A 13,319-nucleotide genomic window follows, 5' to 3' on the forward strand; every position below is an offset into this window, starting at 1 on the left:
CAGGTTCTAGGATCAGCTAAGTCCACCAGAGCTTTGGCATTTAGCAGCCCGAATCCAAACCGACTGTTCACCATCAAGCCTGCGCCATTCTTTTTCCATCCAGGGTTATTGGCCAGTGGGTCATACTCAGAGGTCCAGACAACCAAGTGCTGCATGTCTCGCCAGGTTAGATTTGGACTGGATGGAAAGTGACCCAAAACATCTTTCAGGGGCAAAATGAAGTTTCCTTGCAAATGCAAGTGCTAAGAACAAGCATTTCTATTCAGAAATTATGAAATACCTTTTGTAACTGTACTTAATGTAATTCTAGCATTACTATTTGTATGTCTTTTCATTTAGAAATCAAAATACAATATGGAAAACTTCTCCTCATACCATGCAAGTTAAGTTCTTATCATTAGTAAAATTTTGTCTTCAGCATTGTAGAAATATAGGACTTGGCTCATGATTCCTAATTAGTTAAGTTTACCTGGAGCAAAAATAAAAATGACAGCACCTCCTTTCATTCTTTCAGTCTTCTGCTGTCCATTAACATCCTTGGCATTTTTAGCATTATTAACAAAGTCCTCGACTTTCTTCTTGAGAAGACTCAGATTTTAAAGATATGGGCTGGCTTCCTACTCAAGTAGTTTTTGTCTCTTTTCTTTATATATCAAAAATGTCAAGAAACTCTTAGCTACTTGAGATCACTCTTGTAAGATCACTATGCTTAATACTATGGGGATATTTAAAGAGGTGGTTCTTGTTTTTAAGAAGCTTACACTCCAGTAAAAAAACCAGGTTTTTTTTTATTATTATTACTATAATATATCTGCTGAATAATGTGTTTATGGCATAATGCACTGCAGGAGTTTAGTAGAGAGATAATTATTTCAGGTTGGGAAGATCTAGGGAGATTTTGCTGGGAGGAAATATTTGAGCTGAACTTTAAAGAGTGGGTAGAATGTCAAGAAGTAGAGTGAGAGAAAAGAGAATGAGGCAATGGAGCAAAACCTGTGCGGTGAGGGGAGGAGGGGGGAGGAGGTGAAGTACATGATGTGGCTCAAGTACAGTGAATAGTCTGGTTTGCTGGAGCAGGAAGAGGTGATAAGGAGTACTGAGCCAGATGGTGAAGGCTTTGCCTGCCAGGTAAGGGGCTTATACTTTATTGTTTGGGCAATGGGGAATCATTGAGAAATTTTGAGCAAAGAAGTGGTTTAACCAGAAGTCTTGATACAATTAATTTAGCAACAATATAAAGATAATCATAGGGTTGTTAGGTCAATTATAATGCAGATAAAGCCTTTCCCAATCACCCTATGTAAAATTTCAGTTCTCCCAAGGCTCCTGAGCATTATTCTCCTGCTCTACTGTTTTCTTTTATAGCATTTACCACCTCCTAACATATTGGGTAATACATTTGTTTTATATATCATTAATGTCTGTCTCCCCTGCTAGATTTAGCCATGAGAAGGGCTGAGATTTTAATCAGTCTTGTTCTCTGATGTGTACCTAGCACTCAGAAGAATTGCAGGCACAGAGTATAAGCTGAGTAAATATTGGTTGGCTGAACGATTGAATGTGACTACATGTTAACTAGCCCCCAAATATAATTGTAAAACTTACTGCAGTTAATCAGTAGAGTCTTTCAAGATCTCGAGCTTTCCCTTAGCTTTGAGACTTGCATTGTGTCTATTAAGCCAGTCAAGCATTAGTCCTCAAGGTTTCTAGCTTATCACTAGGTTGTGAAACAACCCTCAGGAAATCTGGCTCAATTTGCTGTTTTCTCCCTAGAGTCAATAGCATAGTGGTTAAAATGTCTTCTGGTAGGTATGGCAAAGGATACCTGGCAGGCCTCCCAGGGAAGCTCCCTCCCCACATCAGCCTGGGTGCAGAGCCCACACAACTAGATCGCTCCAGGGCAGTGGTTCTCAACCTTCCTAATGCCGCGGCCCTTTAACACAGTTCCTCATGTTGTGGTGACCCCCAATTTCATTGTTACAAATTGAACATAATTAAAGCATAGTGATTAATCACAAAAACAATATGTAATTATATATGTGTTTTCCGATGGTCTTAGGCGACCCCTGTGAAAGGGTCATTCGACCCCCAAAGGGATCATGACCCACAGGTTGAGAACTGCTGCTCTAGGGAGTTGCAGTCAAGGACTCAGCTCCTCCACCTGGTCAAACTCTTCCCATATTTACATTCCTAGCCCCTTACACCTTCTTTCTTAGGTCTCCTTATCTGAGGCCTTGGGCAGAGGTCTCTGCTAAGGCCTCCTTATGGGGGGAGTGGGAGAAACCTTAAAGACATTTTCCCCCTCTACTTTTCCACTCCTAGCCTTCCCCAAGCCCCACCCACCCCAGAATCCATATAACTACCAGAGCCTTTTTTGGTGTGTGTGTGGGGGGGGTCCCTCAACAGTGAGAAGACCCTTGTGAATGTGATGCTTCACCTGACCTGTGACTGGGGCACTATTCTTGGGGGGGATGGGGGTGGGTCAGGGGGAGGGCACAAATGGACTATGGTAGTCATTGTTTCCTCTTGTTTTAGATTCTGCCAGTGTGGTAAGAGATTAAAGGCTTAACTCTTTCATTTTTGGTTTATTGCTTTAATTTGCTACTCTGACGCCTAGAAGCTCAGTAGATTCACTCTCATATCAGCTGATCTCCTGACAAACATACCAGCCAGAGAGTGACTGATGGAGGCCTTAGAAAGACTCCAGTTCAGTGATTCTCATGGGTTCTAGATTGCTTGCACCATAATCTGGGACACTTGTAAATATTTAAAATTCCCACGTACTATCCTAAACCTACTGAATCAATATATCATGATGGGTAGAGCATTATTTTATAATCATATTTGAAAAAACTAACCAGTTCTATGTTATAGCTAAAATAATGAGTTGGAAGAAAGAATACAAGCATATAACTAAGATAATTAGAAGTCATTTTAAATCATGGAGGACAGAATAGGGAGTAATAAAAGGCATATTACACTGTATCTACTACCAAAGACCCGTGTGGCTTTAAGCAAGTCACTTTATTTCCCTGGTCCTGAGTTGACTCATTTATAAGAATAGAGGGATGAGTATAATAATCTACAGAATTCCTTACTGTTCAGACCTCCTGTCTGCCCAATATCATAAATACCTCATCTTGTCTCCACCTTGGCCATCCCACATTTAGGAATAATTAACTAGCTGAGGAGAAATGGCTATTTTTTTAATGTAGACATTAATTCTGTCCTATAAAACATTTACTGAAATTCTTGCATCTTTCCAGTCCTTTAAAGGGAGTTTTGGTGATCAATGGGCAACTCACCACTTTCTGATTTGGCCATCTATGTGACAGGTGTTTGTTTGGAGGTTGGGATGAAAAGTGTACTAAGGAAGCATAAGGCAGGGTCTTGATAATCAAACACAAAGCATAGACTTCCTATATTTCTATAGTAGAACATTTGTTTTATATTTAATTGCATGTTTTATTTTTTTTTAATTTTCTTTTACCTATTCTTTACAAAATATTCAAGGGGGTTTCATTGCCATGCAATTTGGAAAATTAAGCCTATTTTCCCAACAGAGTTATTCTTCATTTGTGTGATTGCATTTCATAAGTGAAAAGGAGCTGCTAATAACTGTACATTTCATTCCTGACAGCCTCCCTTTGTTAATTAGTGCTCAACAGCACCACAATAATTAAAAATTTTAAAGCTGCATTAGGTTGCAAATCAAGAATATATTTATAGAAAATAAGGGTTGTGGAATTAAACATTGAAATTAAGCATTGCTTCTAATTAGAAGAGTGTAGGTAAAGTAATTGGAAACAAAATTCTAAAGTGAAAGAGTCCTAGAGGCTGTCTTATTCTGCCACTAATGCAACTAGGTAAGTCCAGTATGTTGAAGATTTCCTCATCTGGAGACTTTCCAACATTTCACAACCCACTGAGTCAAGGATTTCTTTGATGTGGTTTACCCAGAGGGTTCATGCAGCATTGAAAGTTTATTTTCCTTTCTCTAGCCTTTAATGAAAATAGAAGATTGGTTCATCTGTTTATTTAATACCTCCAAACATATCAAGGGATTCAGTGTTTCACTACAGAATTTGTGTTCTCTATTAAAAATTACTCTGATTTCCCTTGCTCTCACCACAGAAGACTGAGGTTATTGTCTGCCATCTTTCTAACGTATACTCACTACATGACAATAATGGTACCATAGGCATTTATCGAAGGAATTCCTATCTTTTTTATGCCTATTAAGTACCGGAATGAACATCTTCGCAATTACAGCTTGATGAGGTTGCAGAAAAAAACAGTTGTAAGTTAACTCTTTATAGCAGTGTTTCTCAAAATTCGGTTAAGCTAGCTACTAGCATTCAAACTGCCTAGGACACTTATTAAAAATGGAGGTTCCTAGGCCAAATACCAGAAACTTCTGAATCTGAGTTGATGGCAATGGGACATAGGAATCTGCATACTACATAAAACTCTGAAAGTGATTATTATCTAAGCTGGTGTTTGAGAAACACTCTTCTAGGGAAGAAAATTCCTCTATGCATATTTGAGCCAGAAACTATTCTTTCTCCTTCCCTCTCCTCTTCTCATTCCCCAGTGCTCCAGCTAAGTCATATTTAATGCAACATAAGTAGTTTGCTTGTGACAAGGAGTCTTTTATGAGGGACTCATAAAGCATGAGAGTTAGGATGTTCCTTTATCAGCCTCAATCTTATTAACTTCCCTTTGTTTGAGAGGATGAGCAGCTACTGTTCAACATTTCCTCTGCACCAGGGCCATGGGAGGCGAGCATAATGTACTGGTTGATAACACAGGCTTTTCCCAGATTTGCTCTTTCCTTACCAGCCATCTTTCCAGCCCATCCAAGAAGGTAGACTCTTGGTATGAGTTTTGCTAGGCCTGTCTTGCCTAGCCACTGTGGCCGTCTCATAGCTGAGATACTTGGGACTAAATCATAGCTCCACAGGTGCCCCAGGGCTCTTGGAACTACTCTGGATTAATCCTCTTAGACAAAAACTCAGCAACTTCTGGGTTCTTCCAGCTGTGGCACGAGCCAAAGTGCTCTCTTCTGCTACTGTGAACCTCATCTACTGAACACATGACATGAGGGGACTGCTTTGTCTTCTCTAGAGAATATGGATGTTCTTCTAAGATAAACTCCTTAGTAGGAAAGGTAATAGTAATTTTAAAGTTTAATCACTTTCTTGATCATACAACCACTCCACCTGACATGACATTTAAATATTTCTCACCACACAACACTAGAAACTAGAAATGAGGACAAATAAAAACCTGTGAGACAGTTGGATTTTTCCCCTCTGTGTTAAGTATTAGACTATCAGTCATTATTATAAGGGAAAAACATTGTTGTTAAATCCCTTTTTAACATCATACACTAAAATAAATTCCAGGGTGATTTAGGACTTAAATATGGCAAAAGAATAATAATAAAAGACCTATAGGTAAATGTTTAATCTAATTTTGAGTTGTAAATATTTTTCTGAATGTAAAAACAAAGGAAAAAACTTTTAGAAAAGACTGGCAAATATAACTGTATACATATTAACTTAATTACCTCAAAATTACATATAAATAAAATTAAAAGGTAAATGTCTAACCAACCAAACCAAACTAAGGCATAAAACAAAGTCAAGGCCATAAAAAAGCAATTACAGATAATAAATGGCCAAAGAATATAAAATACTGAGCTTCATTAGTAACAAAATAAATGTGTATGAAGATTAGATACCATTTGCATGTATCAAAATAGCAAAAACTTTAAAAGATAATAAAAGTAGCTTTAATAAGGGCTTAGGAAAATGGTACTTTCATACATATAATGCTGGTGGAAATATAAAATGCTATAGTTTTTCTAGACATTGTCAATATATTAAAATCATTGAAACATTCCTACCCTTTGACCTAGGAATTCCAATTAGGAGTGTTTATCCTGCAGAAATTATCAGATGACAATCAATATTTATGGACAAGGGTGTTTAAGCATGATTATATACTTTTAATAAAATCTGCATTTATATAACAGAATACTATGAAAGGTAAAAAATTTTGTTTTTAATTCTCATTCCTCTAAGACTGGGATTATATAATATGAAAAAAGGATGTTTTATAAAGTTATCATTCCTAACACTACCCACAGAAATTATCTACATAAAGTATTTCCTGGTGGGAATAAACAGAAGTGAGAAGGCCTTGGAGCTTAGTGGGAGGAGAACTTGGAGGAGACCATGAGTTTTTGAAGGTCAAGGAACATTGATTTACACAAGAGAAAATGCTCTTCACATATTATAGGGAGGATTTAAAAACATCACAAAATAATATATATATATGAAGATCCAGTTTTGTAAGATATGTTTCTACCAAATCTACATCGAGGTGTTAACAGGAAGAGTCTATTTTATTATTACTTATAGTTTTCTACTGTAAGCATGTATTGAGGAAACAATATGTGTTATTAAAAAGGAGGAGGAGAAGCAGCCTTAGTGATGGTGGTTAGAAGCTTTCTGGGCCTTACTTTGCTTCCAGGGCCAGAGCGAAGATGCCAGCAGCCAGGGGTGCAGAGGCCGAGGTGCCCGTGTGGGTCCCTGTGCAGTCATTGTGCAGGTCAGCACTCGTCTGTGTGGCGCCAGAAGGGGAGAGAAGTGTGAGAGAACATGTGAGGAGTGTGGTCCTGTCCCTGGGGGAAACCATACCGAGGGCCGCATCTGCTGCGATCAGGAAACTGAGCTGATTCGATTCCCTGCTTCCTTCTCTAAACCACAGACGGGTGCTTGCCATCTGCTGATATTTTAGTTCACTCTCCTCTCCATGCAACTTGTCTATAATTCTGGCATCAGGGTGCCTTCTGGGGGGATGAAATACTCCCACTATGAATATTTTCTGCTCTGAGATTCCCAAACGAAATGATACCTGTAAAAAAGGGACTGTTTCAAAATCACTGTGAATCATGCTGGCCCATTAATCATCAGATCCATTGTGTTTGGTCTGGCATATTTAGAACTTCTGCCTCATGCAAAATTCCCTGTTGCCTTCAGATTGACATTTGACTGCCTCTTCAGTACAAGAATATAAAGCCATTCTGATTTCGGCCACTTGAACTAGTTGTTCAAAACTTGTTTAGTGTGTAGTTTGCACTCACTGTTGATGCAATTTGATGCCCATGAGTTAGTGTCCACATCTGCACATTGATGAAAATGGTGTTTTTTCCAAATGGAAAGTGTGCTAGACTTAGATCTAGTACACTGAATTCTAAAACTGCTCTTCAATAGATGTATCCCAAGGGCAAGGCACCTGGTTTCCCCATCTGTAAAATGAGGTTGACATTTCCTGACTCAGATTCTGAGACTGGAATGAGATCCTGCTTATGAAAGCATCTTTATACAATATTATTGAACATAAAGATTTCCCTAGGCTTATTTTAGCTTAATTAAGAAGAGGTTGCTGAGACAAAGGGAAGAAACCAAAGCGACTTCCAATCTGTCTGCCTGAAGAACCACAATACTGCTGGTAGAGCAAGCAGTTGGGCCAAAGGATTACTAACAAGACATCCACCCAGGCTCCTGCCCTCTGGCTTTTAGCTAGTGATTTCAATGTATGGGAGGGAGGTGTGAAAAACTAATTTGTTCTATTATCACCTCCTTTGGCTACCCACTTGGAGTGGCTGGATTTCTCCAGTTATGGCAGCGCTGCTCCTCAGAGGGTTGCGGAAGCAAGGCTGCCCTTTTTACCCGTTGACGCAAGTGAGCCCCCGGAGATGACTGTGCTGAGGAAGAGTTTTGCGCAAGACAAAGACTATTTATTGCCACCGTCTCAAATAGAATTCACCATCTGTCTCTGTGGCTGATTTACCTAAGGAGCGATCTTTACAGAGATGGAAATTCCTCCTCCTCCTTCAGAGCAGAGCAGCTCAGATGTGGGACAGTCTATGAAATGGTGACTCTGAAATGCATAGCGGACCGTTTTCTCAAAAGCAATTCTGGACAACAGCCAGGAACTCTCACCACCAAGGAAAATATGTCTGATATGCTCCTTTCAAAGGCAATAAAATATGCCCGCCATAAAGAATCCCTTGGTAGCCCTGGCTGAAGTGGCTCAGTCGGTAGGGAGTCATCCTGTGTACTGAAAGGTTGCTAGTTCAGTTCCCTGTCAGGGCACATGCCTGGATTGTGGGCTTGATACCTGGTAGGGGGCATGCAGGAGGCAGCCAATCCATGTTTCGCTCATATATGTCTCTCTCTCTCTCTCTCTTTCCTGTCCAAAAAATAAATTTTAAAAAAAGGCTCCCTGGGCGGACTGTCACTGTTATTTGTGTAACTGAAGATATGGGCATGAGAGGGAGGTCAATGCTTTTAAGTTGAGACCACAATTTGACTGTCGAAATTAGAGTAGTTGACAGAAGCAGGCAGAGTTCCAAAATTGTGATCCAGTAAGAAGAAGACAGTAATCCTGACAATTTTGTTGAGATGCTATTAACATGAATTTTACAAACTTTTCAAAGTCTAGTCATCTAAATGACCTGTTCTCTCACTGAGATTAGAATATACATACTTTAGCTAGTTGGCTCTTTCTGTGTCAGAAGTTAAATTTTCAAATTAAAAGTGCCTCTCTGTTCTCAAAGCTCCACATGGCCCTTGAAGGAAAATCCAATAATTGTCCTTGGCAGTCTGACTCATGGACGCGGAGACAGCCACACGTGGGCTGGAGATGCTCTCTGAGCATATACCCTTCCCGAGCTGCTTATTCGGATGCTGAGAAGTTCACCTCGGGGGAAATGTAGCCTGTTATTTTCCTGTAGGTCATTTGTTCTTAGGAGACATCGCTGGTGTATGCTCTGTATTTTTATCATCTGCTAAAGGGCAAGGCAGACCATATCCCTGCTATTAAAGGATCAGCAAGTACAGGGTGATAGAGCCCCTACAATCCTGAGATGCCCTTTAAGGCTGTTTTCAGGGAGGCATCACACAAGCTGACTAGACATTTAGAGCCTTGACTGTAGATAATGACTGACTGGTGGCTTCTCAGGGCTGAGTTTAAAAATGACTGAGACACAACATCTTCCGGGCAGAAGCGTAATTATCCCAAGAGAGAAAACTTCCCAATATATGCCAGCCTTTCAAGTGAGCAAAGGACGAGTCTCCCCAATTGAGACATCATGCTTAAACAAATCAATTTTACCAAAGGATTCTTGTGAATGCAAGTCATGCTCTTCTACCTAAGCAGAAGGAGTTATACAAAAGCAACATACGATTCGCTGGTCAGTGTAATCCCCGCTGCTGTACGAGGTGGCCAGCGTGGAGGAGCACTTCTCCGCGTACCAGGGGGACAGGCCCTGCTGCGAGGCACTGCTGATGGAGATGGTGTAGATGCTGTCTGTGTACCCGTCGCAGTCACAGTTATCTCCCTGACGCCCCCCGTTTCCAGATGCCCAGACAAAGATGGAGCCCTTTCCTTGTCTCCCCTGAAAGAAAAACCTGAATATATCACATCTTTTATCATCTATTGGGGTCACTGTCACACCTCCATAACATCCCCAACAAATACATGCTGAGACAGTTATTGTGGCCTTTTTCACCTCTAGGTACTCCAGCATCAATGCTGGAAGTCTTGTGAGACTTCCTATTGTGAAGCCACAGGCTTCCGGCTCTGCCAGTCCTTTCTCTGGGCCCTCTCTGGGGTGGGGCAGAGCTGGGGCTTTCTTTTCTTTATTTTGCAGATTCATAATCTGGCCCTTAGCACTTGCTCATTTTTTTTCACTCCTCCCTTGCCTTATGTCATTACATCTGAATCTTTGAACTTCCTATCCTTTCTGCTTGAATCTTCTGGTTTACTAATAGAACGAAAAAAATCCAGCATTATTCAGATCTGCTTTGCAGCTGCATTGAAAGGGACTCTTCAATTGAATGGACCTCGTCAAGGCTACTCTCTCTGTGATTTTTCAATATGTGCTCTCCAGAGTTTCTACTTTTGTTTCATCCTGTGCAGAGCAAGGCCATAGAATACTGGCAAGAACGCCGTAAACCCAAGGCACACGTATTCACCAGGCACGTGCAGAGTGGAAGGTAGCACCCTGTTATATTTATATTTAAGGATGCATTTTCAGAGCATTTGAAAGAAGTCTGGGTAGTAATTTATCTAGTGTGAAAATTCAAAACAGCAGGAAAATGAGAAAGGACATAATCCGGAGTATTTTTTTAAGTATATGTTTTAAGAGTAATGAATCTCTGTTGAGTGTCAGACCCAAATGGGGGAAAACTGCTATCCCTCTTGAAGAATGATTTGGCTCTCTGAATGCATTTCAAATCATAAGCAACTGCAAGAAATTGACAACCATTTCTTTCCATATAAGCTAAATGTTCTTCCCTTCTCAACATTTCCACAGTCAGGTTTCATTCCAGGTGGGTCTGCGTTAAGCATCTCACCTGTTTAACACCATATTCAAATGCCTTCTGGGCGAGTCGACCAGGCCCCTCCACAGTTTTCCCATCGTCGTTCGGGCCCCAGCTCGCACTGTAAATGTCCACATGCCCAGGATTGAATCCAATTGAACTGGCTTCAATAGCATCGGTCACAATGCCATCCAACATTCTTATGCCTGAACAGCAAAACACACAAATAATAAGTTGATGTCAGGATGTACATGTAGAATGGCATAATGCTCTTAATATTTATTTTTTAAAAGGACTGTCAAAAGAGTCAAAAACAGGGTAACCACTGGATGTCCCAAATGCCCATGGCCTGCTGCTAACAGCACAAAGGAAAGATACAATCACTGCCTCCATAAACTTTCTTACCCGCTTTTAGAGATAACTATGTGCTATGCAGTAGCCATGGTTATCTTGGATTACAAAATGTCCCACCTCCCTCCACTACTCCAATAACCTAGAAATAACAGTATTGCTTTTAGAAAGAGGCACCAAACAGACCTCCCTTGATATACCACGAACGGCTGTAGCCCAACCTGTGCCATACAAATGACTCTGTGCGGGAAACCGTGTAGCTTGCAAAGGTCTACCCACGATAGGAAACTAACAAATAGGAAAAGAACTCTTGTTTCTAAGCACTGATTAAAAATAACCCAGAGGCCATTCTTTTATGTGTTTGCTATGAAACATTTTCAAGGAACATGCTTCCTTTTCTTCTAAATAATCTCAAGGATGAAATCATTGCCATGGATTTTGCTCCTGAGGGAGAATCGTTTTTCATCAGCAGAAGGCAGACTCGGTAGCTCCTTGTGCTTTCCTACAGGCTGCCACCCATCATCAGACTCATGTACTCAAGTGCCAGGAAGGCAAAGCAATTTAGATGGATACAGGAAGCTACCTGGTTATTCCTGGCTTCAGGCTGATAATGAAACAGAGTGAACAGCTTCAGATTTTCACACTATTATTTACAATGGAGCACATGTAATTGACATGATTCATGAAAGTCATATTTATTTTCTTTAAAAATGCATTTTGGGGAAAATTCCAGCTCTTCAATTTATGAGGTACATGATCTGGGGACAAGTCACTTAACTTCTCTCTACCTCAGTTTCTTCAACTATAAAATGGGGATAATAACAGCTCACATGTATTGATGATATACTATATGCTGCTACCATTCTTCAGGCTTTAAACTTATAAACTCATCTATCCTTACGACAACCATTTGAGGGGAGTCCTATAATTCTCCCCATTTTAGAGGTGGAGAGACTGAGGTCAGAGATGGACAATGACTTGCTCAAGGACACACAGATTGAAATTGGGAAGCCAGGACTTGAGTACCCAAATATGTCCTGTTAAATTCCAGGACACACTGCCTATCGTGTGTTTTTGGATAAGTGATGGCCATACGGTAGATGCTTCAAATGAAAATTATTATATAAAAATGAACTTGGGGCTAGACTGTCAAAGGGTAGAGTAATGAAAGAAAATCAGTAGACTTGGAATGAGAAGTCTTGTGTTTTAGCTCTACGTTGCCGGAAACTGTTACCTTGAGAATCTTGTTTCTGATTCCTCCTTCATAAAATACAGAGATCAGATGATTCTCTCATAAACTATAGGTACTTAGTTTATTATCACTTAAAAAGTGATTTCTTTTTCTAGGTGATTACATAATCTGTACTTCTTCATTTTCATTAAATTAACATGGCACTTTGATGGTGTTAGTGTCAAAGTAATTAGGAATGACAAAACCTAAGAGTGTGCTGTATTAGGGAGAGAGACCTTATATATGCCAAGATGGGTATTTATTTTATTTATAAAAAGGGATACAATCTCTCTGAGCTCTTTCGGATCCAGTCTCCACCACCCTTATCCACAGGAACTGCATCAATGGGTTCTCTTGTCTTCCCACTGGGTTCCACCAACTGAGGACAGCAGCAGGAGGCTGGGGGATGAGGGGAAAGTGCACTACTCACTCCCCTGATTCCTTCTTGCCTGGAAATAGCTTGGTGGTTGTACTCAAGGCTGTAGCTCCTGTCCAGTGATTCTCTCCTATGGCCACAGCTTTCTGTCTCCAGTTTCCACTGACTCCTTCCACTTGTTCCTTTGGGCCTCAAGGTGGTAACATCTGCCTACATCTGTTAGCCCCTGTTGGTTTCCTTTGAACTCTTGTAAACAGTTTCTTTATTTAATTGCCCTGATGGAACTTACCATATGTTTCCCCACAAAAACACTGACTGAAACAACTAGAGATTCTAAATTCTTGCTATTGAAGATAACCTTTGGCTTCTTAATATAGCAAGCATGTATTCTTTTTATTTTTAAAAGCTGTTCTTTGCCATGAAATGAAGAACTGCAGAATTCAGAGGCAGGGAAATTCTTTGCCTAAATTTCTTCCTCCTCTTGTTCCCTGAATAAGCACACAACACGAAAACCTTCTAAATCAGAACACAGAGAAAATTAGGTTTGTTTTAAAAGCTATTCAACATTTCAAACCCCTCTCCCCATATGTATTGGCTTATATTCAGCCAATTTTCTAGGAATCCAGATCTTTTGATTCATTTGCAAATCACACGCAAGTTCTACAGCACATGTTGTATGGAGTCCATTTCTTCCTCTGGTTGTTGAAAGTGCCCCCTCTCCCCACCTCATTTACACCAGGTAATGCCAGACTCAAGTTAAAAGTGCAAAACTAGCCTGGCCAGTGTGGTTCAGTGGTTGAACATTGACCTATGAACCAGGAGGTCACGGTTCAATTTCCGGTCACAGCATATACCTGGATTGCAGTAGGGTGCATGCAGGAGGCAAAATCAATGATTCTCTCTCATCATTGATGTTTCTCTCATGCCCTCTCACTTCCTCTCTGAAATCAATTAAAAATAT

General features: G+C 40.3%; 1 protein-coding gene across 1 annotated transcript in view; it reads right to left on the reverse strand.

The window, feature by feature from the left end:
- Positions 1 to 13,319, reverse strand: part of PCSK1 (proprotein convertase subtilisin/kexin type 1) — a 40,257-nt gene that overhangs the window by 9,342 nt on the left and 17,596 nt on the right. Inside the window, exons 6-9 of the mRNA XM_015571582.1 lie at positions 10,434 to 10,614; positions 9,260 to 9,472; positions 6,530 to 6,630; positions 1 to 177 (exon numbers count right to left, since the gene is read on the reverse strand). Of these exons, the coding sequence (XP_015427068.1) occupies positions 1 to 177; positions 6,530 to 6,630; positions 9,260 to 9,472; positions 10,434 to 10,614 (672 nt within the window). The remainder of the gene's footprint in view (positions 178 to 6,529; positions 6,631 to 9,259; positions 9,473 to 10,433; positions 10,615 to 13,319) is intronic.

This window comes from Myotis davidii, unplaced genomic scaffold, assembly GCF_000327345.1.
Source record: "Myotis davidii unplaced genomic scaffold, ASM32734v1 scaffold44, whole genome shotgun sequence".
NCBI lineage: Eukaryota > Metazoa > Chordata > Mammalia > Chiroptera > Vespertilionidae > Myotis > Myotis davidii.